The sequence below is a fragment of the Pelodiscus sinensis genome, chromosome 2, assembly GCF_049634645.1.
Source record: "Pelodiscus sinensis isolate JC-2024 chromosome 2, ASM4963464v1, whole genome shotgun sequence".
Lineage (NCBI taxonomy): Eukaryota > Metazoa > Chordata > Testudines > Trionychidae > Pelodiscus > Pelodiscus sinensis.
The window spans coordinates 36,258,375-36,282,986 of record NC_134712.1 but is presented as its reverse complement, the minus strand read 5'-3'; the positions used below and the strand labels follow the sequence as shown (position 1 = coordinate 36,282,986).

At 44.0% G+C, this 24,612-nt stretch overlaps 1 protein-coding gene across 6 annotated transcripts in view; it reads left to right on the top strand.

Moving 5' to 3' along the window:
- Window positions 1-24,612, top strand: part of VPS13B (vacuolar protein sorting 13 homolog B) — a 999,042-nt gene that overhangs the window by 774,424 nt on the left and 200,006 nt on the right. For all 6 annotated transcript variants that reach the window (XM_075920306.1, XM_075920307.1, XM_075920304.1 and 3 more), the window contains one exon: window positions 11,833-11,970. In XM_075920306.1, the coding sequence (XP_075776421.1) occupies window positions 11,833-11,970 (138 nt within the window). The remainder of the gene's footprint in view (window positions 1-11,832; window positions 11,971-24,612) is intronic.

Below are 24,612 nucleotides of genomic sequence, written 5' to 3'. Positions count from 1 at the left end.
CACACCAATGGGCAATCAGAGTTGAGCGGCAGCCTTTCAGTACTGAATGAGAGATTATAGTTGGGTGGAGATAGGTTGTGGAAGAGCTTTGAAGTGGAGACAAGTAGTTTGATACACAGAGAAGAAGCCAGTTGAAGCAATAAAAGTAGTCAAACATTCTGCTTTAGCATTTACAACCAAAGCAGTTTGCTGCTTTGTGCTAGTGCATGAGAAATTGCATGTCAAAATGACTAAATGTTAACTTTAAACAAAGTGAAACAGCTGTTATACTTTCATTGTCTAAGGTGCAAGAGATACAAAAAGTAAACTAAGTGAAAAGTGGTTTTCTTTAAAGGTATTAATATAAAGGGTAAAGTTTTCATAAATGCCTATTGAAATGATCATTGAAATTAAATAAGACTTAGGGTCTTACGTTGACCTTGGCTCTTTTAAAATTTTCACCCATCGTGGTGGTATCAGAAAAATTAAATACTGATGTTGCTGTTTGGATTTGAAATTCCAATATAAAATCTGAGTCCCTGATTCTTTTAATGATCTCAAAAAATAATATACAGGCAAATATAGGGACAATTTTTCTATAGATTTGTTATAATTTTAAATTAATTTACAATGTTAAATCAAGGAGGAGAATTAATTCTAACATTTAACTTTTATTGAAAATTCTCCTATTTCTTTGGTTGACTAGCTGCTTCCTTTAAGTACATAATGTACATGGAAATAATACTTTACACTTCTAAACAGCCTTCTGTCCCAGTATCTTAAAGTGCATTGCAAACACTAATACATTTGGGCTCACAACAACTGGGAGGTGGGGAAATATTATTCTCATTTTATAAATAAGGAAAACTATTCACAGAGAGGTGAAATGACTTATCCAAGATCGCACTGTAAGATACTAATACAGACAAGATTTCTCTCCTACTCAAAACACATTTAAGTCTACTTCTGGACACATTTAGGTCTTTATCCTACAAAGTGGCTCCTCCAATGCCAACTCTGTCTATGGTGCCAACACAGAAAAGGACACCTATCTCATCGGCACCATGGCTATGTTTACACCTTAGTAATCTCACTATATCCTTCATGCTGCAGTCTCCTCTCTTCTGCACCGATATTTCTTTCCAAGCCTTGACTCCATGCAACTCTTCCCTAGCACTGTCTCTATTTTCCAGTTATGATGAGGGCAGGATTCAGGCTTCTTTCTCTCCACAACACCTCTCCCCCAGCATTCATCACTCACTACTGCTGAGATCCACTCCAAATGCTCTCTATAACTATGACAGGCCACCGAGGCATGGACATCCATGGATGCCATCACCCATGCCCCATCCCATACATTGGCTTTATTAGAGCCTCTGGGCTCATACAACAAACATTCTAACAGACATGACAGTCCTCCTAGGCAGCAGCCTAGGTCTTCCTTGTAGGTATCTCTGCATGAAGGTGTGCTTTCCCCTGCCCGCCAGGAAGAGAGCACTCAATGGCCAGTTGAAGAAATGCCAGAAGAGCCAGTCCCAGATATCTCTCTTCCTACCGCCTACTCTTCCTTCCCAGATGAAGCAATTATGCCCATGACCTCAGCAGATGAATTTTCACACTTTCAGGCTCTTTTAAAAAGGATCATGGCAGAACTCAAAATAGCTCTGGAGGAGGTGTCAGAATCACACCTTGAGCTCACTGCATCCTACAGGCCTCTTTGTCATCTACGGCAGTGCTCGCTATTAATCTCGCCATTATGGATCCAGCAAAAACAGTATGGCAGACGCCTACCTCTATTCCATCTATTTGCAAAAGAGCTGACCATAAATACTGTGAGTAATCCAAGGGGTCGGAATTTTTGTTCACACATCCAGCTCCAAACTTATTAGTAGATGAGACAGTTCATCAGTGCAGCAGACAGCTACACTTCAGTCCAGCCCCATGGACAGAGATAGCAAGATATTAGACCTTCTCAGCGGAAGCTGTATGCCACCTCCACCTCCAATTTCAGATGTCTAACTACTCCACCTTGCTCGCCAAATATATAAAAATTATACTAAAATCCTTGACTTTGCTGAGGACATCCCAGAGGCCAAAACACCTCCATTTCATGCTATTGTCTCTGAAGGCCAAAGCATCGCCTACACAGCCCTTCAAGCCACATTGGATGTGGCCAACATCGCAGCACACTCAACCACAACTGCTGTAGGTATGCAAAGAGTTTCCTGGTTTACTTCCATTACATTCCCCAGTGAGACCCAGTCCACCATAGAGGATCTCCCCTCCAAGGGGAAAACAATTTGCTGTGAAGACTAGTGAGGTGCTTCACACTATGAAGGGCTTTGGAGCCACCTTTCGCTCTCTTGGTGTTTGCAACCCAGCAACCAGGAAAAGATAGTGCCGCAGATCGAAGATTCATCAGCAGTGGTCTGCTGGACTGGGTATGTGCGCCAAGCACCCCGTACCATTCGCACCGTTTCTTAAAGTGCGCGGTCCAGCTGCCATTCTCTTTTGCAATGGAGTGAGCTCCTTCTCATCAGATCCTGTCAGGAACATAAGAATGGCCATACCAAGTCAAACCAAAGGTCAATCCAGCCCAGTATCCTGTCTGCCGACAGTGGCCAATGCCAGATACCCCAGAGAGAGTGAACCAAACAGGTAATGATCAAGCGATCTCTCAGGAATTAGAATAGTTGTTAGTTAATAGTTTAATTAGTTATAGTGTAAATAGTTGTAGTTCGATTAGTGTTGATAGTAGTTTTGTTCCAAAAAAAAAGAGAGAGACACACAGACAAAGGTCGCAGTACTGCATCTTTAGCATAAAATATACTTTCTCTGCGAGAACAACCATGCCGGGATTACCCGGTTTTAAGAAGTGTGCCACTTGCCAGGAACCTATGCCTGCTTCAGATGGGCACTCCCGCTGCTTCAGGTACCTGAGAGAGAGGCATATTCTGCAGAAATGCCCTCAATTTTCCAAGTTGATGGTGCAAGCAAGACGTGACAGGGAGATGAGGCTAAAAATGCTGTTATTCAACAATGCATTACAGCCGCCGCAATCTGATCCCTCCCAGTCCAAATTGGACTGTCTTAGAGCCGATAAGTGTTGGGCAGTCTCACCAGGGCCCACTAATGTCACCAAAAAGAGGCCCTCCCCAACTTGTTCATTGCTACCGACATGAGTTAGTGTTGGGGATAAGTTAGGCACTTCAGGGATGGTTCTAACCTGCTGCCCAGAGAAGTAGAAAACAGCCTGTAGTATGTTGGCACAGGTACCGACTCTACCGAAGGAACCAACAGTGGCAGCACTGGCAGCTTTTGTGTCACCACTAATGGCTTTGAGGCCTGACTCAGCACTGGCAGCAGCACCGGTAGATGCAGGTGGCACAATCAGCACCACTGGCAGATCAAACACCTGCATTGTCCTCCATGCCTCAGGTGACGCCAGCACCACATCTGGAACCGATGCCAAGTTCAGTCCACCCAGAACACCCCTTGGCACCAGTGAAGGCACGCAGTAAATCACTCACGGTCATCACTCCTTCTCCAAGTCGGGAGCATATTTCTTTTTCTCCAGAGCTCACTCTGGGGATCTGCCATGACACCGTTCCACTACGCAATTCCAGGGCTCATCAGCACACAGCTCTCTTTCACCACATTGCCGGTGACAGTAATAACACTCGCCTTTATCTCTGGTGCAGACGAGATGCAGATCCCAGTTACCTAGATCGCCCGCACTCTCAGCTTACAACCGCTATCATGACAGCAGGAGCAGATTCCTCCAAGCATTCATCACCTGCCAGACGCCACTATAGTCATCACTACAGTCACAGCTATTACGAACGCCATCACCCTCTCTTGCCACTTCATTCTCATCCGAGCTGCTATTGGTCGTATTTTCAGGCACAACCATGTTAGTTTGCCTACCCCTGCTGACACAAGATCTCCCACTGCTAGTCAAACTGAACCTCTAACAATTCAGTACTCTGAACCTGAGGAAGGTCAACTCTCTGACCAGGAGCAACCTCAAGGGACTTCTCCCACAGACACATCCTCATCTTCTCCCGACGAGGCAGTGTTCATCATTCATCCTGATGACATCTGCCAATTTCAGGACCTCTTCAAACAGGTTGCTGAGAGCCAGGAAGTTCAACTCATGGAAGTCCAAGAGAAACAGCATCATGTGTTAAAAATTTTGCAGCCCTCTCAAAAACTGAAAGTTGCATTGCCACTTGATGAAGCTATTTTAGAAGTGGTAGATGACATTTGGCAAACACCGGAGTCTGCCCCGGCAACCAACACAAGGGCAGATAAGAAATATTTCATCCGCTCAAAGGGAATGGGCTTTTTATTTACACATCCACCACCTAATTCTCTTTTGGTGACATGGCACAACAGAGGGCAAAGGCCCCGCAATATAAGAATACCACTAATGACAAAGACAGTAAACGCTTAGACCTCTTCAGCAGAAAGGTTTATTTGTCAGCCACTCTGACCTTGAGAGTGGCTAATTATGCCGCTCTCCTGGTGAATCATAACTTCAGTGATTATACAAAGTTAATCACTCTCCTAGAATACTTTCCGGAAAGCAAGCTCCAGATTCTAAAATCTGTAGTACAGGAGGGGTACACTGCTTCCTGTGCAGCCTTGCAGATCGCACTTGACATCACCAACACAGCCGCACGATCCACGGGAGTTCAATCCACGGTAGTTCCCAGAGAATTACAATCGAAGGTGGAAGACCTACCCTTCGATAGGCAAAAGCTGTTCACGGAGAAAACCAATGAAGTCCTTCAGTCCAGCAAGAACTCAAGAACTACATTGAGAACACTGGGCATGTACACTCCACTGGATCAACAGAAACGTTATACCTCCTGTCAGAGGCATAAACCTTTCTCATATGATGCACCTTACCATAGACCGTTTGACCAGCAGCATTCCAAACAGCAGCCACAGAAATGACGCCTGCAGAACAATAGGACATCTAACCAGCAGAATAACTGGCAGCAAGTCTGGCACATTGATCGATTGTCTGCGAACCATTCCCCTCGTTGGTCATCAATGCAAAGGAACCAGGTTATTTCATCGCTGCCTGAGACCATTTCAACACCGATGGTCCTCTGTTACCACCGATTGATGGGTCCTCGAGCTGATAACATCTGGTTACTCAATTCCTTTCATCTCGCTCCCTCCACCCTCCCCACCATCCCTGTCCCTCTTTAGGGACCCCTTTTACAAGACTCTTCTAAAGCAGGAAGTCCTGCACCTTCTTACCATTGGCGCAGTAGAGAAGGTACAATTCGGGGCAAGGGATTTTATTCCCATTATTTCCTTACTCAGAAAAAATCAGGGGGGTTAGGACCAATCTGAGACCTTCGACGGCTCAACCGATACCTTCGCAAACAGAGATTCAAGATGGTGACCTTAGCTTCTATCATTCCAGCGCTCAACAGCGGGGATTGGTTTGCATTCCTCAACCTGCAGAATGTCTACTTCCACGTTACAATTCATCTAGTGCACAGATGCTTCCTAAATTTCATAGTAGGCCTCGAACACTTCCAATACAGAGTTTTGCCCTTCGGTCTGTCATTGGCGCCCAGGATCTTCTCGAAGATGCTTGCAGTAGTGGCTGCCTACCTTCAGCAAGCTGGAATTGTCATATTCCCTTATCTCAACAACTGTTTGATCAAGGCGCCCTCTTTCAATTACACACTACAGTCTATCAACACAATGAGAGCAGTCTTCGAAAATCTTGGTGTTATAATCAGTTTCCCAAAATCATCAATGACACCACAACAATCCCTGGAATTCATCGGTGCACACATGGACTCAACTACCATCCATGCATACCTGCCCTTAAACAGATTTCAGGTTATCCAGGAGCTCGTACAAGTTCTTTCCACGAGCCCCACGATCTCTGTACTTATCTGCTTACAACTCATGGGGCACATGGCAGCTACCACAAGACATAGCACATGCGAGGCTGCACCTGAGATGTCTGCAGTACTGGATAGCCTTGATCTACATGCCCGGCAAGCATGACGTGTACAAGAGAGTCTCAGTACTACCAAAAGTGGTGAAGTCTTTAAGATGGTGGACCGTCCCCGCCAACATGCTAGCCGTCATACCTTTCCATTGACCTTAACCCATGATGCAAATTATGACAGATGTATCTTTAGTGGGCTGGGGTGCGCACCTCAATGACCGTCGTGTTCAGAGTCGATGGTCCGCACGAGGCCTTCCATCATATCAACCTCCTAGAGTTGAGAGCTGTTTTCAGTGCATGCAAGCACTTTGTTACTCTTATCCGAAGTCACACCATCAGGGTGCTTACCGACAACATGATGACAGTTTTCTACATAAACCAACAGATAGGAGCTTGATTGCGTTCCCTCTGTGCAGAGGCAATACGCCTAAGGAACTGGTGCGTCCGTCACAATGTAATGATCCTAGTGGCGTACCTACCTGGCAAAGACAACACCACTGCCGACGCACTCAGCAGATACTTTGTCATACACCACGAATAGAAACTGCACTGCCGGGTGCTACTAGACTTCTTCCTCACTAGACCTCACTTGGGTTTTCCCACAATAGACCTATTTACCACACATTGAAACACGAAGTGTCGGTATTACTGTTCCAGAGTGGGCATCAAACCGAGATCCCTGGGAGATGCCTGTCTACTCAACTGGAGCGATCACCTGCTCTACGCTTTTCCTCTGACTGCCGTGATACCGAGAATTTTAGAGAAGATTGTCAGGGACAATGCAATGGTAATCCTTGTAGCCCCCTTTTGGCCGTGTCACACATGGCTTACTTTATCTCTTTCATATGTCTCATCACCTACCCCACCACCTACCCAGACAACACGATCTGTTGACATAGGACCAGGGAACTCTCATGCATCCTCAACCCAAGCCAACCACCTTTGCCTCACAGCTTTCTTCCTAGTTGGTTCCAAGACGCAGAAATGATTTGCTCCCAGGACATCAAATAGGTCCTGATCCACAATAGAAGACTTGCTACTCGAATCACTTATCTGCACAAATGGCGTAGGTTTTGCTCCCGATTCATGGACAATCGTCTTGATCCATTTGGCATCATAAGGGCCAAAAGCTTCAAAGAGGGTTTGAATTTATCAACAACAATAATGTTATCTTTAATTAGTTAAATCTAAAATAAGGGCTTTTAAAAATATATAAAACCTAATGTATCAGAATTTAAGCCCATTTCTAAGTACGAGGGATGAGGTTGAGTTTTTCATTTGGAACAGGATAACCAGATTTGTCTACTTCAGGGTTTCTTGCAGCTTCTGCTGATGTAAGATACTGGTCCTGGCCCCCATTAGATGGTATCCTGGACTATTGCCTTCCTGGGTCTGACCCAGTATGACATTTCCTATGTCATCAGAAAAATGTGATCTAGGGTTCATCATAATTAGAGTGAACTGATGAACCCTAGATCAGATTTTTCTGATAGAAATCAGCTTCTGGCGGAGATGTAATCCATTCATTGTCAGTTGTCAGAGTCTGATTCTTAGTATCTCAAAATTGCCATCTTGGCTATCAATACATAATAGCTATTCAGATGCTTTTCTATCTTTCATACCACAGCATAATCGAACATTTCCTACTCTCTTCTCTCTTTTTTTTTTGAGGGGATCATAGGAGAAGGAGATAGCAAAGACCTATTATATTAGTTTATATAAGCTAGTTCACTGCCAATGCATAATTGTTCCCTATTGTGCATTTTATAGCATGTTTTTCACTCTGTTTTTAAACATTCTAAACTATAATGTTTCCACCAGTTCCCTGAAGAGATTATTGCATATTCTAAAAGATCTCACCACTAGGAAGTTCTTTAATATTCAGCCTACATTTTCTCTCCTCTGAATTTCATTCTATTATTTCTGTGATAATTTATAGCCCCTGTGGCATGCTAAATGATTTATTCCTTCCTTGGTGTTTAAATCTACAAATATTTGCACATGGTTTCCTCCTTAGATTGTACCTACGACAAACAACTCTCATTTTACTCCTTTTACATTTCCTCTTAAATGAATCTCTCCAGCCTCCTGCTAATTTTTGGTGCTCACTCATTATTAGTCTTTGAATAACCCAGTTCACATTGCCACCCAATCTTATTTTGCAATCTTTCAACCATAATTTTCTTCTTAGTACTTAAGAACTTCATTAATGATCCAGGTTTAGTATCACTTGAGTCTTTTAGAAAATAGAAAAAAAATCCTCTTGAATACAAATACTATCCTGCTGTTCAGTCTCCTGCATTTGTATATCTAATATTTAATCAAAGAGCTTTCCCATATTTTAACACTTTGAATCTATTTTGATGGATATCTTCATATTTAAAGAGTTACAACTATATAATAACTATTAGGCATTTATAGCAAAAATGCTTCTGTACATGGATCATAGAAAAGTGCATGTAAGTATTAAGCAAGAGAAAAGGTGCAACAAATTTGCAGTTTATTCTAGCAACAATACCTACCTGTTAGTTTATATGGATCAGTGACGTTCTTTGTGTTATGTTCTGTAATCTTTAGAAGGTTTTCACTATGTGGTAATTGATGTTCATATGATGTTTGTAACTGTGTGATGGACAATTAGTACAAAAATTAAGACTTTGTGTTATGCAGCAAAACAAACAGCACCAGCAGCACTTTAGTTCGAATTAACTCCTCGTGGAATGAGGCTTAACAGTTAATTCGAACTAAGCGGTTTATCTTGGAATCCCGCTTCTCTGCCGCATGTAGACGCAGGCAGTTATTTCGGGCTAGTCAGTTTCCAAAATGGCGACTGGCTGAGAATATGCTAATCAAGCACGGGATATTTAAATCCCGTGCTTCATTAGCAATTTTGGTCGCCCTCGTTGGCCTCCCTAATTCGAACTAGGGGGCTAATGTAGACGTACCCAGAGAGAAAGACACACACTTGTCATGAAGAGATAATAATATATGAGGGAATACACCAGATCATATTGCTCAGCATAATTAAAGAGAAAGTATAATAATCAGAGGTCAACAATTTATGTAATCTACTCGCTCATGGCGAGTAGATTACATCCCGGAAGAGCCGGGTTTAGGCGATCTGTGCATGCGCAGAACGCCAGACAGTGTGGCTGGCGAGTGGGGCTCGCCGCAGCTCAGCGAGCCCTGATAATAACCATAGAAAATGGAGAAATCCAAATGGACAAAGTATATGTATACTGTATGCAGTGTTCAAGAATAAAATGCTCTTAAAATAACTTCTGAGAAGTGACTTTATAAATCAATAATGGAAAGAAAATAAAGTGAAAAAAGTACTTTGGCTGTAATATAACTGCTACACAGTACATACATTCCTCTAAAGTCATTGTGGCCCCAAAAAATTGAAATAAAAGCAGAATAATGTGCTAACTTTTGATCTTTTCCATATAGATCTTAAGTCATGATCAGTTGGTTTCTGTCTGTTCTTTGAAATCACATAAGGTTCATATGTGCCAAGTTTTATATGAATCACATGATAAGGTCAAGTAATAGAAATTCCAAGCCAGGAATTTATATAGCCAGGTCACATTTGACTGTTACACTATATTACCATATATTGATTGTAATGGTGGGTATGTATGTAAATCTGAACTTGAAAGGAATCCTCTCAGTAAAACCCAAGATAAATAAAACTATACCAATACTTTTCAAGTTAACTAAAAATTAGAGAGAAGAACTCAATGGCAAAAAATTATTACAACATAGAAATGGGAAAGGGCCAGGATGGCATTCTGTTACCTAAAAACCATAGAATCATAGAATACTAGGACTGGAAGGGACCTTGAGAGGTCATTGAGTCCAGTCCCCTGCCCCCATGGCAGGACCAAATACTGTCTAGACCATCCCTGATAGACATTTATCTAACCTACTCTTAAATATCTCCAGAGATGGGGATTCCACAACCTCCCTGGGCAATTTATTCCAGTAGTTAACTACCCTGACAGTTAGGAACTTTTTCCTAATGTCCAACCTAAACCTCCCTTGCTGCAGTTTAAGCCCATTGCTTCTTGTTCTATCCTCAGAGGCCAAGATGAACAAGTTTTCTCCCTCCTCCTTATAACACCCTTTTACATACCTGAAAACAGCTATAATGTCCCCCCTCAGTCTTCTCTTTTCTAAACTAAACAAACCCAATTCTTTCAGACTTCCTTCCTAGGTGTTGTTCTCTAGACCTTTAATCATTATTGTTGCTCTTCTCTGGACCCTCTTCAATTTCTCCACATCTTTCTTGAAATGCGGTGCCCAGAACTGGACACAATACTCAACTGAGGCCTAACTAGCGCAGAGCAGAGCGGAAGAGTGACTTCTCGTGTCTTGCTCACAACACACCTGTTAATGCATCCCAGAATCATGTTTGCTTTTTTTGCAACAGCATCACAGTGCTGACTCATATTCAGCTTGTGGTCCACTTTATAACCCCTAGATCCCTTTCTGCCATACTCCTTCCTAGACAGTCGCTTCCCATTCTGTATGTGTGAAACTGATTGTTCCTTCCTAAGTGGAGCACTTTACATTTGTCTTTATTAAACTTCATCCTGTTTACCTCAGACCATTTCTCCAATTTGTCCAGATCATTTTGAATTATGACCCTATCCTCCAAAGCAGTTGTAGCCCCTCCCAGCTTGGTATCATCTGCAAACTTAATAAGCGTACTTTCTATGCCAATATTTAAATTATTAATGAGGATATTGAACAGAGCTGGTCCCAAAACAGACCCCTGCGGAATCCCACTTGTTATACCTTTCCAGCAGGATTGTGAACCATTAATAACTACTCACTGAGTACGGTTATCCAGCCAGTTATGCACCGACCTTCTTGTAGCCCCATCTAAGTTGTATTTGCCTAGTTCATTGATAAGAGTATCATGCAAGACTCTATCAAATGCCTTACTAAAGTCTAGGTATACCACATCTACCGCTTCTCCCTTATCCACAAAACTCGTTTTCCTATCAAAGAAAGCTATCAGATTGGTTTGACATGATTTATGCTTTACAGATCCATGCTGGCTGTTCCCTATAACCAAAGAGAGAAACTTGGAACTAAAGAAAAATTGTGACTATTTAGAAGATTTTAAAAACATCATGAAATTCTAGGATTCAGCATTTACTTTTTAACAGAATTATTACAAAAAATGTTCAGGGGTGCCAAAGATTAAAAATAATCTGGTGATGTTTTTGTCATCTATGGAAGCCAGAAAATGAAGAAATGCACAGCACTGATCAGAAGTTAATGTGACTTTTTTGTTCAGTGTGAATAATAAGAATTGACAAAAGATGTACCATTAAAGGGGATCTGCAATAACAGCAGAAGTAAACTGCAAAAGCCTATCAGTAAAAAGTGACTGTCGTGTCAGTAAAACGCCAAATAACTACATTGCATGTTTGACCCTGTAATGTTTTGATCTTTTAGATTTCTGTATAATTTGTGCTTTCTGTTGTTTGTGTTTACTGTGATGCAAATAAGTAGTTACTAATGAAGGTTTCATGTCACTAATAGCAACTTTTAGCTTATACATCAGTTTTGGAATGAATAAGTAAAATATTCAAGAATCTTTCCTAGCAGTAAAGCTAAACTAAGAACAGCCATGACAATGTCTTTTTATATTTAGTAATACAAAATTTGGCTTATTAGCACAAATTAAGTATAATAATAATAAAACTAAGTATAATTCTTGTAATGTACTCTTTCATATATACATATTCACACACTAATGTACCTGTAGATATACTGGCTCTGTGTATATACTACAAACATTATATATAAAATAGTATATAAATGCTAATTTTCATATGCTATATCACCTTCAGATCCTGGAAAGACACTTCCAGAAGCTCTTGATTATTGCAAGGTTTGGCTACAGACAGTAGCAGGAGAGATAGATGCGAAAAGTGGCATTCCACCTTCTCTTGTCACACTGCAAATTAAAGACTTTCTCAATGGGCCAGGTAAGAGGTGCACTTTTGATTTAAATGAATATTCTAATTTAATCTGTATATTCATACAGAACCATCATTTCTTTGTAAATAAACATGCCAGAAAATCTTACTTTCTCCATAAATGTGGATGGATGGATTGATTGATAGATCAATTGATTTATTTATGCCAAAACTACACTGGGGTGAGGCCCAGATTGAACAGAATTAAAGCGACAGATTTAAGGCCTGGTAAGCTTATTAACTTTTAGGACAAGATATTGGAGCTTTAAACCCCTATCAATTTGAAATTTGCACTCTGAACCCAGGCTGCCAGCTATGGGGCTATGCTCCTAGTCCCTAGCTGCGAGACTCCACAGATACCTGCCTCTTCCTCCGAGTGCTCCACCATACCTGTCCCATCCCCTGTCCTCCTCCTCCCCCCGAGCTTGAGTGCTGCAAATGAGCCAAATTTTTAACCAAATTAGCTAACCACAAAGCCCAGTTTAATGCAAATAATACTGAATGCCTGGACTATTTTCCCTCCCAGGGCCAAGACACCCAATTTAGAGACTTTCCTTAGGAATGAAATTAAGGTTGCTGCTAGGCAAATCCAGACAGTCTCTGCTTTCCTACTTTCTTTCACTTTCCTATGATTTAAGTGATTTCCTCATTTTCTAAATAGACAATAAATCTCCTAACTCCAAATATAATGATGTGAATAGAATGAATCTCTTTCTGTCCCATCCTCAATAAAATAGGCAGAACCAGAGTCAGAGTTCAAATTCACTCCTTCCTGATCTTCGACTTCATAGGCAACGCCAAACAATAATGCAATATAAAAAGCCACATAATTTTCCTTCCAGATCTTGGCTGTTTCCCACCAGAGCCTCTGTTGACCAAATACACATACCTATATTTTTATCATCTGGCTGGTTCCAGTTGGACACATCTCTCAATATGACTTAGCAGTAATTACCCTGAATTTTGGCTCAGAGTGGTTTAAAAGAACATCCCTGCCTTCTAGAACAGGGTTTTATAACCTGCTAAGATTGAGCGCTTAGTCAAATAATTTTATCTGTTCTAAGAACAATTCCAGAGTGTTAGAGATTTGACTAGATTGCTTTAAAGCAATGACCATGCTTGCATACCAAAATACAACTACAGTAAGTGTTGTTTCATTAACTGGTGAAAAGAAAAGATGCAGAGGTTTCATTCAACAACATGCTAACATCAATAATACAATAAAATCCTCCCCATCAAGATTCATTCCAACATGCGATTAGTAGGATGCAGGAACAATTTTTATAGTAGGGGTGCTAAGGGCCTTTCAGCCAAACTGTATACTCTATATACAGTGGAAACTAATTCAAGCCAGAGGGTGTGACAGCACCCTCAGATGGTGCTTTAGCATCTGAGAAGTAGCTTGAGCCCACCAGAAAGGAGAAGAATGGCACCTTAGTGGTCCTGTGGTAAGTAATCAAGTGGCCAGAGACAGTCAGCTGTGATTGTCCGAAAACCACAATGACCTCAGCAGTCATCTTCAGCAGGCCTAAGAACAGCAGGAACAATCAATATATCATTAATGAATTGAATAAATACTCTGCTAAAATTCATTTACAAGTAGTAATGCATATATTTCACCATTCTGGCAATGATTCAGTGATTATGAGCATTTGTCAAATACTGTAATACACTTACATTTTTATGTTCTTACTAATTACTACTATAATTATTTTAGCAGCGAGGAGTCCTGTGACACCTTATAGACTAACCGAAGTGTTGGAGCATAAGTTTTCGTGGGCAAAGACCCACTTCGTCAGATGCATGTCGTGGAAATTTCCAGAGGCAGGTATAAATATGCAGGCCAGAATCAGGCTAGAGATGATAAGATGGATCCAATCAGGGAGGATGAGGCCCCCTTCTAGTAGCTGATCTGGAGGTGTGAATACCAAGAGAGGAGAAGCTGCTTTTGTAGTTAGCTAACCATTCACAGTCTGTTTAATCCTGAGTTGATTGTGTCAAACTTGAAGATGAACTGTAGCTCAGCAGTTTCTCTTTGAAGTCTGGACCTGAAGTTTTTTTGCTGCAGGATGGCTAGCTTTAGATCTGCAATTGTGTGTCCAGGAAGACTGAAGTGTTCCCCTACAGGTTTTTGTATGTTGCCATTCCTAATATCCGATTTGTGTCCATTTATTCTTTTACGTAGGGACTGTCCAGTTTGGCTGATGTATATAGCAGAGGGGCATTGCTGGCACATGATGGCATATATTAGGTTAGTAGATCTGCAGGAGAATGAATCAGTGACAGTATGGCTGATCTGGTTAGTTCCTGTGATGGTGTTGCTGGTGTATATATGTGGGCAGAGTTGGCACCGAGGTTTGTTGCATGGATTGGTTCCTGAGTTAAAGTTATTATGGTGCAGTGTATAGTTGCTGGTGAGAATATGCTTCAGGTTGGCGGGTTGTCTGTGGGCGAGGACTGGCCTGCCTTCCAAGGCCTGTAAAAGTGAGGGATCATTGTCCAGGATGGGTTGTAGATCACTAATGATCCATTGGAGAGGTTTTAGCTGAGGACTGTAGGTGATGGCCAGTAGTGTTCTGTTGGTTTCTTTCTTGGGCTTGTCCCATAGCAGGAGGCTTCTAGGTACGCGTCTGGCTCTGTCAATCTGTCTCCTCACTTCCTCGTGTGTGTAACGTAGTTTACAGAATGCTTGTTGAAGATCTTGTAGGTATGGATCTCTGTCTGAGGGGTTGGAGCATATGCAGTTGTACCTCAGTGCTTGGCTGTAAACAATGGATCGTGTGGTGTGTCCGGGATGGAGGCTGGAGGCATGCAGGTAAGCATAGCGGTCGGTAGGCTTTCGGCACAGGGTGGTGTTTATGTGACTGTCACTTATTTGTACCTAACTACAAAAGCAGTTTCTCCTCTCTTGGTATTCACACCTCCAGATCAGCTACTAGAAGTGGGCCTCATCCTCCCTGATTGGATCCACCTTGTCATCTCTAGCCTGATTCTGGCCTGCATATTTATACATGCTTCTGGAAATTTCCACTACATGCATCTGACAAAGTGGGTCTTTGCCCACGAAAGCTTATGCTCCTACACTTCAGTTAGTCTATAAGGCGCCACAGGACTCCTCGCCACTTTTGCAGATTCAGACTAACACGGCTACCCCTCTGATACTATAATTATTTTAAAGACTTATGTCCATTTTCTGTATATATTTTAGAATACATGATAGATGATATGTGACAGTTGCCAGGTCAGGGAGCTACTGCAGAGAAGGCCTATTTGAAATCATGGGATGGTGGGCGGGCGAAGCCCGCCCACCTTCTAAAAGCCCCTCCCCAACCTTATGGGAGGGACACTGGACCCATGTCCAACTGATTGCTTGGGACAAATAATGACTAAAGGATCAAGAAGTGCGGGCTAGAGGTTCAAAATAAGGAAGCCGGATGGGGACACCGAGCAGAGAACCCCGGACAGCGCCCACTGCTCCTCAAAGCTGTCGATGGAGCCAGTGGACGCCGCCCAGAGGAACTCTGCCCGGATTCGTGACACGAGGGAAGAGCGGAAATAGGCCCCACAGTCTCAGAGAACCCCCTCGTCTAACCTCCTCCTTCTGCTATTGTAGATGTCAGCTTTCGCTAAGGCCAGGAGGAGGTTGACGAGGAGGTCTCACGACTTTGTGGGGCCACGGATTGGGTGTGCGTAAATAAAAAGGTGAGGGGAGAAGTGCAGCCAGAACCTCAATAAGAGGTTCTGGAGGAGCCGGAATAGGGGCTGCAACCTGGCGCATTCGAGGTAGGCATGCGCCAGGTGCCAGGTTCTCCCTCACTCCGCAAAAGGGGCAGGTGTCTGGGATAGGGGTGAACCGCGCCAAGTACACGCCCGTGCTCACGGCCCTGTGAAGGAGCCGCCAACTGATGTCCCCGACGGGCCGCGGAATTAAGGTCGAATAAACGTTGGCCCATCGGGGTTCCCCACCCTCTATAGGTCTGAGGTAGTCCCGCCACTTTGTATCGGGGCGGGACACGAGGGTGGGGAAATGCAAAGCGTGGAGCACGAGCGTGTACAGCTGTTCCCTGGGCGCGGTCCGGAAACAGACCGGCTGCAGATTTTGCAGCCGGCTGGGGGTTCAAGGGTGGGGAGGCCGGGGGGGCCCGCGGGACAGGGGCCCAATAAAGAGGGACGGAGGCTTTGCAGGAGGGGAGGGGCGGGGCGTTCCTTCTTGCAGGGCTCTCTGTAGGAGATCGCGAGCGGGCTGCGACAAAGCCACCTTCACCTCCTGGAGTAGGCGCAGAGGGGTTCGGGGGGTGGAGAGCCCCATGCGTTGAGCGAGCACTCGGGGATCCACCCAGTCCCCCCTGTCGTAGTCCAGGAGGTCCCCGACCATGGTGGTTTCTGCCAGGATCAGCCTCCGGCGCACCGAGGGAGACTCCGCCACCTGCACGCGCAAGGCTGGATTGTGGAGCAGGGGCTCCGCGAGGAGGTCTGCTCCCTCAGAGGCCACAACGGACCTGGTCGCCAGAAACAGCTTCCAGGTCTGGAGGAGGTCCTGGTAGAATTCCGGCAGTTCTGAGAGGTCTCGTGGAAGGCCCCTCGGCTGGATGAAAAAGAGCTGCCGGTCGTATCGGAGCCCTCGGAGGCGGCGGAGGAAGGCGTGCCCCAAAATGCTCCATGCAGGACTACCTGCACTAAAGAGGAGTCTCTGCAGGGCCTGGAGGTGGAAGGTCCGGACCTGGCTGCGCACGCAGACCAGGCCCTGGCCCCCCTCCTCCAGGGGGAGAGACAAGACCCCTGCAGAGATCCAGTGCAGTCCCCGGCCAAAGGAACCCCAAAGCTGCCCTCTGGAGCTTGGCCGGGACCTCCGGGTGCGGGCGCAGGGTGTTGAGCCGGTGCCAGAGCATGGACAGGACCAGCTGATTGAGCACCAGTGCCCTCCCACGAAGGGAGAGACACCGGAGCAGTCCTGCCCATCTCCGCAGCCGCTCACTCACCCTGGTCTCCAAATCTTGCCAATTTTCCGGCGGAGAGGGATGCGTGGCGGATAAATAGACGCCCAGATAGAGGAGCAGACCCGCGCTCCACCTGATGGCCTGAAGCGCAGGTGGGAGGGAGCCGGCCCGCCACCTGTCCCCGACCACCAGGCCAGAGCTCTTGACCCAGTTGACCCGGGCGGAGGAGGCTGCCGAGTAGACAGCTTGGCAAGCCTCCACCCGCGCCGGGTCGCCCGGGTCCTGAACCACGAGGAGAGGGGGCCTATTTGAAATCATGGGATGGTGGGCGGGCAAAGCCCGCCCACCTTCTAAAAGCCCCTCCCCAAACTTATGGGAGGGACACTGGACCCATGTTCAACTGATTGCTTGGGACAAATAATGACTAAAGGATCAAGAAGTGCGGGCTAGAGGTTCAAAATAAGGGAGCCGGATGGGGACACTGAGCAGAGAACCCCGGACAGCGCCCACTGCTCCTCAAAGCTGTCGATGGAGCCAGTGGACGCCGCCCAGAGGAACTCTGCCCGGATTCGTGACACAAGGGAGGAGCGGAAATAGGCCCCACAGTCGCAGAGAACCCCCTCGTCTAGCATCCTCCCCCTGCTATTAAAGATGGCAGCTTTCGCCAAGGCCAGGAGGACGTTGACGAGGAGCTCTCGCGACTTTGTGGGGCCACGGATTGGGTGTGCGTAAATAAAAAGGTGAGGGGAAAAGGCAGCCCGGAAAGGGAAAAACCCTGTGAGAAGAAGCAGAAAACTGCAGCCCAATTAGATGCAGCTGGGAGGGAGCTGGCTCAGGCAAATTGGGGCCAGCTGACTTCTCTGCTGTCTGTCTGAGGGCCTTTAAAAGCCTCAGCAGTTGGAGGCTGGAGGAGAGGGTAAAAGGACGAAAGGAAGGTGGTGGAGAGTCAGAGAGGAAGAAATTGGAGAGAATTTTGACCAGCATTAGGTAAAGGCAGTTAGGGAGGGAGCCTGTGGGCCCCTGTCCGGGCTCCCTACCATTGAGACCTGCTGCAAAACCCCCAAACTTGGGGGCTAAGGGGAGGAGGCCTACCCAGTGGTGGCTTGGGGAAGAGGGGCCCTTGCCACAGATAGCTATTGAAAACAGCTGTTCTGCTTTTCAGCACATTTGTCAAAATTCTGCAATTGCAATCAATAACCTGGATGTAACTATTGCAATGACAACTAAGACACTTGTATATATGTACCAAAGGTTCAGTGTTTTTTAGTATGTACGTTTTCCATAAGAAAAATGTTTTTGGAAAGGTGAGTTTGAAACATCATCCCAACTAATCCAAACAGGAGAATAACTTAAGATGCAAAGTACAGTACAGCAGTTAGAAAACAGACTGTAAATGGTTTCATGAATTTGCTATCTTAGATTAAACTTTAGTTATTGTAAACAGTTTGTCCGCTAAAATAGATAAATAGATGTTGTTCCACAGCAAAACTGTATTTTTCACCATGTAGGGAGCCAGATTGTCACTCTATATTAACTTAGAGATCAAAAAACTGCATCTAGTAGCTAGACTTGGAAACCACCAATTAAATGGGAATAACAGGATACGTTAATACACTTCTTGCCACATGAGTGGATTATTTTCTACATTTTTGGCAACTAACAAAATGATATTTCTTCCAGATTTTTGGTAATAAGATCCTAGGAGAAATAAGCATATATCACCGAGCCTGTGAACAGACCTTAACTTTACCCTCCAAAACAAATTAAATAACTGTTCTTTCCTTTTCTATGGTACTAATTATCTACAATTATTTTAATTCCTGCTAGATCAACATGTACTAACACTGTTATAGTAAATCTATTACTGGACTTATAAATTTAATTATTTAAATGTAAGATTATACTAGATACAGCTGAACTGATGATTATTTCTGGCCAATTATCTTCTCAGACAATAATTATTTCTATATTTTATTTCTATATAACTTGCTATTCCTACCCATTAATTTGTATTTTAGAACAAAAATCCTATGTATGTAATATACTACAAAGCTTTCAATAATTTATAAAATATAACTTGTCTTATAATTTGCTTTAAAAATACTATTGTAAACAAAATACAAATTCTTCTGTGCCAAAATCCTCTTTCCTTAGCATTTTCTTGGAAAGATGATAGTTTTAGTATGAAATTATTACGCTTCTTGATTCTTTGCCATTTGGAATAATTTTCTGTAGAACATTTTATTCAGTCAATTTGAGAAATATGATGTCCCTCTGTTAAAATAGGGTTCAAGACTTTTTTTCCTTTGAATTTGCCCATTTGTTTTTTCTCTTGCATAGCTTGTATGTTATAATGAAAACTGTGCCTCTAGGTGTACATAAAAAAGCCCTCAAGCCTCACTTCAAAAACATTTTTCTGTCTCTAAAGACAAAAATAGTATCCATTAGAAAGGTTAGTGATTCGGAAAAATCTGGTAAATAGCAGCTACCAGAAACCCTCTAGAATAGTATCTATAGCAGGTGATAGATTAGTTGGAACAAATTGGAACCATTGCACTTTGGCAATCCTGGTTTCTTTCAAGCTGTTTAAAAGTATCATCATTTTAATACAAAATCTCAACCCTGTAGAACAGTCCATAGCAGGTTAATTTGAATCATATGATGTGTCACTGCCCTCAGCTGACATGAGCTCCGTTCCATGTGTGAAGCCATAATAAATCCATTCCCAACCGAAAAAAATTCCCTGTGAGAAGGTGAACTAATCCAGGCCTCACACTGGCATGTTAGCCCTCTGTAATTGAAAGCAGGGCCACCTGTTCCCAGCACAGTTAGCCTAGAGAGAGAAAATTAGCATTAGATCAGATACTTAATGTATTGAAAAATCATTCATACTTCTTGCAAGTTCAGCTGTGGGCTACTTAACATGACATCATATATAAACCTAGGAATGTGCCCACTTGATCCCATTTTAACAGTTTTGTTAACCATGGTGTTTGTTAACTTTGAAATGAGAATTTTTTTATTTAATGAGAGCTGACACATGAGAAGGGGAACTGACCAGGATGCAGACTTTTCTAATTAACTCAGGGTCATTTGCAAAAACATTTGAACTTGGATATTTTTTCATTGTTCTTTTACAAACAAGTTTTTGAACCACTACCATTGTGGTCATGAAATGACATTTATTTGATTAAGAGGACAAATAGAAATATTCCAAATAAATATAGCAGTATGCATATATTTTTATTGACATGGTTATTTTTATTAAAAAAACACACAGTTCAAGGATTTGGTGAGGTGTGAAGATAATTCAAGTAAAATTTTCAAATGTGATTTATGTCCTTAGCACCCTAAGTCCCACTGACTTTAAATGAAACATAAAACTCTTAAGTAGCTATGTCTGGGTATGTCTACACTGCAAAGTTAATTTGAAATAACAGCCGTTATTTCAAATTAACTTTAATAGCGTCTATAAATGCAAACCGCTATTTCAAATTTAATTCGAAATAGCAGAGCGCTTAATTTGAATGTGGTAAACCTCATTCTATGAGGAGTAATGCCAAATTCGAAATAGCTAATTCGAAATAAGTGCTGTGTAGACACTTAATTCGAATTAGCTGGCTTCCAGCCCTTCCCAGTTTCCCCTGGTGGCCACTCTGGGCCAAACCAGGAAAACTCCTCTCCTCTCCCCCAGCCCCGGAGCCCTTAAAGGGGTAAACTCTGGCCAGACTGCACGTGCCGGAGCCAGGCCTGCCAGTAGTCTCTGCCCCTGACCCAGTGGCCCTTCCATGAGCTGGGCAGCCAGAACCAGCCAGCCGTCCCAGCCCAGTCACCCCAGCACCCAGGAGCCAGCCAAGGGTGTATGTTTAAAAGTAGACGCCGCGCTCCCTCCTCGACTAGTGAGGAGATTGTGGACCTCGTTGAGGTTTGGGGGCAGGCCCCCAATGTCCATGATCTCCGCACTAGATGGAGGAATGCGGCCATCTATGGTCCAGAAAGCCGCATGGCTGCCACCATGTTCCAGAAAGGCCACAGGTGCACCCAGGAGCAGGTGCATCTGAAAATTAAAGAGCTGTGGCAGGGGTATGCCAGAGCCACTCGGGGCAGTTCTTCATCAGGGGCAGACATCTGTCCCTACTTCGAGGCACTGGATCGCATCCTGAGGGGCAGTGCGGTCTGTGCCACCCCAGGGGTCAGCGAGCCAGGACCAGAGGGCCCTGACCAGGGCGCAGAAGAGGAGCAACCACGGAGGGTGCGACACCGGCTGGACCCCCGAGCTGTCCCAGCAGCGGAGTCACCAGGGTTGTTCAGGGAGGCCACACCATGTAAGTGCCATCACTGTCCCCTTCCCGGGGGGCGGGGAGGGAGACCAGGGACCATGCACGTGGGCCTTGCTTACCACGGATCACGCAGCAACCTGTGCACGTGCAAGCACGTGCCGTGCCACCCTGGGCAGGTGGCTCCAGCTGCGTGCCACACAGGGGCTGTGGCCTGATAGCCACACGTGTGTGTGAAGAGATCTGACATGCTCCTGACCCCGGGGTGGGACACAGCTGGACGCCCTCCCTTCACAAACCCCTCTAATATCTTCCCCCCCACCTCACCCACACTATACACAGCACAGGGGCATGGATGCGGTCTCGGGGCAGCTCCCACTCCCAGCGATAGTCGGACATTCCGACCATGGCCTCTGTGTAAGCACAGTGGCTCTGACGGTGCAGGGCATGGTCATCCTCATCCCCTTGGGGACGCTGAGGCCCCCGCACCCACTGTGCTGGGAGACATGTGGACCGACGAGCCCCGCACCTCTGAGCGCTGAGCTTCCCCTCCCCCTTCCTCCCTTTGCTTCCCCTTTCCAGCTCCCTCCTCTCCTCCTCTCTCTTCTCCTGTCTTCTTTCCCCAGTCTCCCCAGAGGTTCATCCTCCCCCAGTTTTGTTCAATAAACCTAGTTTCTATTTTTGAAAAAAAGTGTATTTTATTTGACATCAGGAAGGGGAGCTAGGAAGGAGTAAGTGGAAGGATGTGAGGGAGGAATGGGGCACCAGCCCCAGGTGGGGAGGACCGGGAAGGCTCTGAGGGGTGGACGCTCTCCCGCAGGGTCTCCTGGATCCTGACAGCCCCCCAATGGACCCGCTGGATGGCAGCCTGCAGCAAGTGCAGACGGGCTGATGGCAACGACCCCATGAGACACACCGGCGTGCCCAGGGGCAACTCTGGCTCCATGTGGCCTAGTGCTGTGATGTCCCAAGTGGAGACACTCAGGGCACTCCAAGACAGGACTGCTTTGCTGTCCCTCCTCAAGGTAGACAAGCAAGCGGGGAACCCTGAGAACTGTCTGTCCGGGGTGGGGGTAGGATCCCTTTAATCACAGGGCTCAGTTAGCCTCAGGCAGCAGCCCCACACACTAAGTCCTAACCTGATGCCCTGCTGGCACTGGTTCCAGCCAGCTTTAACTTCGGTTCAGGGTCCACTCAGTGTGGATGTGCTATTTCAAAATAGCAAAACGCTATTTCAAAATAGGTTTTGTGTATAGATGTGTTATTTCGAATTAGCTTAATTCGAATGAACTATTTCGAATTAACTCAAATTAACGCTGTAGTGTAGACATACCCTCGCTGTTGAAAATGGGACTTAGGCTCTTAAGTCATGTAAATTGTTTTGAAAATTTTACTCTATAGCTTTCCCATCATTTTGAAGTCTCTTACCTGCTTTCAAAGTCTACTTTTACCTTTTGCTGATTCTTTATTTCTCCTCTTATAATTTTTTTCATTTCTATCTTCCATTTTACCATTCTTAATAATAATATGAACAGAGCTTTGAGTTTGTTTACATTTAAAGTGCTACAGCGGTTCAGTGAAGATATTATTTGCACCAATGGGAAGGTCTCCTATTGGCATAGGTGCTCCAACTGCTCTAGAATTGATAGCTAGTTCCACGGGAGAATTCTGCTACTGACCTTGTGCTGTTTATGTCTTTGCATTGATCAGAGGTGTGGATTTTGCACATCCCTGAATACCATATTTATATCAACCTAATTTTCTAGTGAAGGCCAGGCCTCTGAATCACAAGCTCTAGGATACTTTCCAGATTCTTCCATAGATTTGTGGGCTGACCATAAGCAAATAACTAAACCTTTTCTATATCTGGGGGGGGGGGGGGGGGGGGTGCAAGGCAAGGTGAGAAGAGAAGGGTATTTCCGCTTTGGGGACAGGTATGTGTAGGAGATGTTTCTGTGCAGTTGGGTTGGATGGAAGTGGGGAAGTTCCGAGCCAGAAGTGGAATGGGTTGAGTTGCAGGAATAAGACAGGAGGGAATACATGGGTGATGTAAGGTGATAAGAAGCAGATGTTAGGGCAGAGGTAGGTTGAAGGGGTTGAAGTTTTGGGACTGGGAAGGAATGCTGAATGGACAAGGGGAATAAATACTTTTTTCTCCTACCCTCTTCTTTTCTGTCATGTGCCCCAATTTTTTTTAGTTATTTCTCTAAAATAAAGAATAAAAGAGGGAAGAGAGAAACATACAGCTTAGAAAGTTTACAAAAAATCCAGCTTTGAAATGCTAAGCAGGAAAAGAAATATAGTGTTGCCTGGTATTATTTTAATAGATTGATTCATGTTGCTATAGCATTTTTTTTATTCCATTCAATGGGGTTGACCAACACAATTCATTCATGTCTCTGCCAATTTTGAATTAAAGGGCCACCCCAATTCATGTTATAAAACACATCAGCACAGAGCATACATGAATATTTCACAAAGAGAGAAAGTAGTCACTGGGCTGTAAGCCTGTGTCTATTTTTGATACACCTTTCATAATAAAATGACAAAGGAAGAAATTGTTTGACAGAATTTTCAGAGTGCTGCTTTCACGTTTTCTTTTATAGATGTTATGATTTTGTAAATCAAGCCATATTGAACCCATTGCATTTTTTGTAATAGATTTCAAAATACATAATAAATGTAAGTAATATGATGACTAATAGGTCAAGTGAAGTTGGAATATTTTAAATAAGAAAATAGCTGGAAATAATTTTCAGGAAACTATTCCAGTTGTTTTTTGGTATCCCACAAGTTATATGTTAATATAAACGCTGTAGAATTGCCTCTGGGATCTGAATTCCCTCTCTGATTTCATTGTTGAAATGTGATTCTTTTCCTTTCACTGTTAAGTCATCTCCTGGTGTGGTGGGAGCATATAATAAGTGTAATTTATTTATGTTTGTCTAATCTTCTTTTAACTCAATAGTCATTTCATCATACTGTTTCCTAGTAGCTGTTCAGAAAGTTGTAAAGGGTAATTAGAAACTAATAACTGACAGACATGGATTTACTTGGTAATCGAAAGAGATGTGGCAAGGAAATGGAGGGAGAGGTACAGCAAACAGGAAAGTAGATTAATTAAGTATAGTATTCACTGGTAGAAAATATTTTTTCCATAAAATTCTCTAATACAGTTTATTCTTATGTAGTTATGTAATTTGGAATAGTCCTTTATCAGTCTGTTAAGGATCCCTTAAGATATCTCTGGATATCTAAATTACAACATCCTATGTGTCTGTGTGCCTGTGGTCAGGAATGCTGCCTAGAATTTCTTCTGTACCGTGTGCAGTGGCTCTACCCATGATACGCTCCTCCCACCTGTATGCCATGTGAAGGTGTTCTCTAAGGACATACTGCAGCTCTCTCTCTTAGGTCTTGCACTGGGGAATTTTCTC